Below are 1,583 nucleotides of genomic sequence, written 5' to 3'. Positions count from 1 at the left end.
GAGGGGTGAAGGGAGACACTGGGGGCCGTGAGGAGGCGTCGAGGGAGCTCGAAGGGGACAGGCCCCGCCATGGGCAGGGCAGCGTGGGTGGGAGGTCTTCACTCCATGGGGAGGATGGGCTGCGCCAGGGATGGGTGACACAGATCCCACCAAACCCCACGCCGTAGCACCTTCGGCTCCTAACTCGGGTACCCAGGGCACGGTGACACCCCTGCAGAGAGGTGCCCAAGGGTCTCCTCTGGACCCCCACATACATGACACAAGCCACGTGGCTAAGGATTAACCTTTATTATCAGGTGAACCAAACCGTGTGGAAGCCCACGCCAGGATCAAGCCCGTGTTGTGCCAAGAGCCCGCTGGAAGAGCCCAGGAAAGCCAGGCCATGGCGGAGCTCTCCATCCTTCCACCGCAGCAGGAGATCCCTGCTCCTCTGTGCTCCTGGGCTGAACCCTGGCAGGTCTCGCATCATGTCAGGCTGTCTAATGCTCCGTGGGGAACATTTGGGGTCAAAGAGGAGGCGGAGGTTGCTGCATCTCACAGCACAACACAGTGCTGCTGGGCTTGCTCAAGCATGCAAGAGGGTCTTTTTCCATTCCTCCTAGGGCTGCCGTTCTCCTTGTGGAGGGCTTTGAGTCAGGGTTGCAACGGAAAATGCAGAAAGCTTTGGTTCTCTGTTTCTAAAACCAGTTGAAGGCATGTGACAGGGAGCAGTAATAGTTGCCGTTGTCTTCATGGCAGGCGGATGCGATGATGAGGATGCAGGCATTGCTGGCGAGGTCTTTGGTAGCAGAGAAGCGGTCAGGAATCTTGGCAGGCTTGTGCTTGTCTTGCTCAGAGTTGTAATAGAGCAGATACCTCAGGGAGTGCCCCAGGCGCTGCTGGTACCAGGAGATGCCGAACTCGCTGATATTGTACTGGGGGCTCAGGGTGCAGGACAGCCGAGCGGTCTGCCCGGGCACCACCGACACGGAGGATGGCTGGGTCAGCACAGGCTGAGCCCTGGAAGCTGCGCACACCAAGGATGCAGTTACTGCTGGGCTGAGCCATGTCCCCCATCGCCCTCAGCCCCCAAATGTCCCCCTGCTCCCTTGAGGCAACCCCATTGCCCAACCTCCACGCTGCTTATCACAGCATACAGCCCTGGAGCAAAATGCCCTACTCCGACTAACCTCCCCTTTGTACAGCCCAGTCCTGCCCGCCACCCCGCAGTGTCCCCCCCCCAGACAGCAGCCAGCTCAGCCACACCACCCTTACCTGTCCCCCCCATCCCCACCAGGAGCAGGACCATGAAGCCCAGGGCCATGGCAGGAAGCAGAGGAAGGGAGGCTGTTTCGGAGAGGGTCTGCGGTGCTACACAAACCCAGGTTGCTGTGCTGCTGGCGCCGGTGAGACATATGTAAATGACACAGGGGGCTCTGGGACTCCAGCTCCCTGCATCGCTCGCTTTGCTGCAGCCGGGCTTCAGGGAGGGGGCTCAAAGCAGTGGGGCGAGAGCTGAGCATTGCAACCCACCGCCCACCTTCGCCGCAGGCTAGGCCGTTTCCTCCAGGTGCACGGATGCACACACAGCCCACCCCACCACC

General features: G+C 60.7%; 1 protein-coding gene across 1 annotated transcript; it reads right to left on the bottom strand.

Moving 5' to 3' along the window:
- Window positions 1-677: 677 nt before the first annotated feature.
- Window positions 678-1,303, bottom strand: VPREB3 (pre-B lymphocyte 3). Its single transcript, XM_009705749.1, has 2 exons — window positions 1,255-1,303; window positions 678-1,006 (listed from the first exon to the last, which is right to left on the bottom strand). Exons 1-2 carry the CDS (start codon window positions 1,301-1,303, stop codon window positions 678-680), a joined length of 378 nt encoding a protein of 125 aa, XP_009704051.1.
- Between the last annotated feature and the right edge of the window lie 280 nt (window positions 1,304-1,583).

The sequence above is a fragment of the Cariama cristata genome, unplaced genomic scaffold, assembly GCF_000690535.1.
Source record: "Cariama cristata isolate BGI_N322 unplaced genomic scaffold, ASM69053v1 scaffold21028, whole genome shotgun sequence".
In the NCBI taxonomy this organism is placed as follows: domain Eukaryota; kingdom Metazoa; phylum Chordata; class Aves; order Cariamiformes; family Cariamidae; genus Cariama; species Cariama cristata.
The sequence above is the reverse complement of the archived record's forward strand: the minus strand, read 5'-3'. Positions and strand labels throughout refer to the sequence as shown.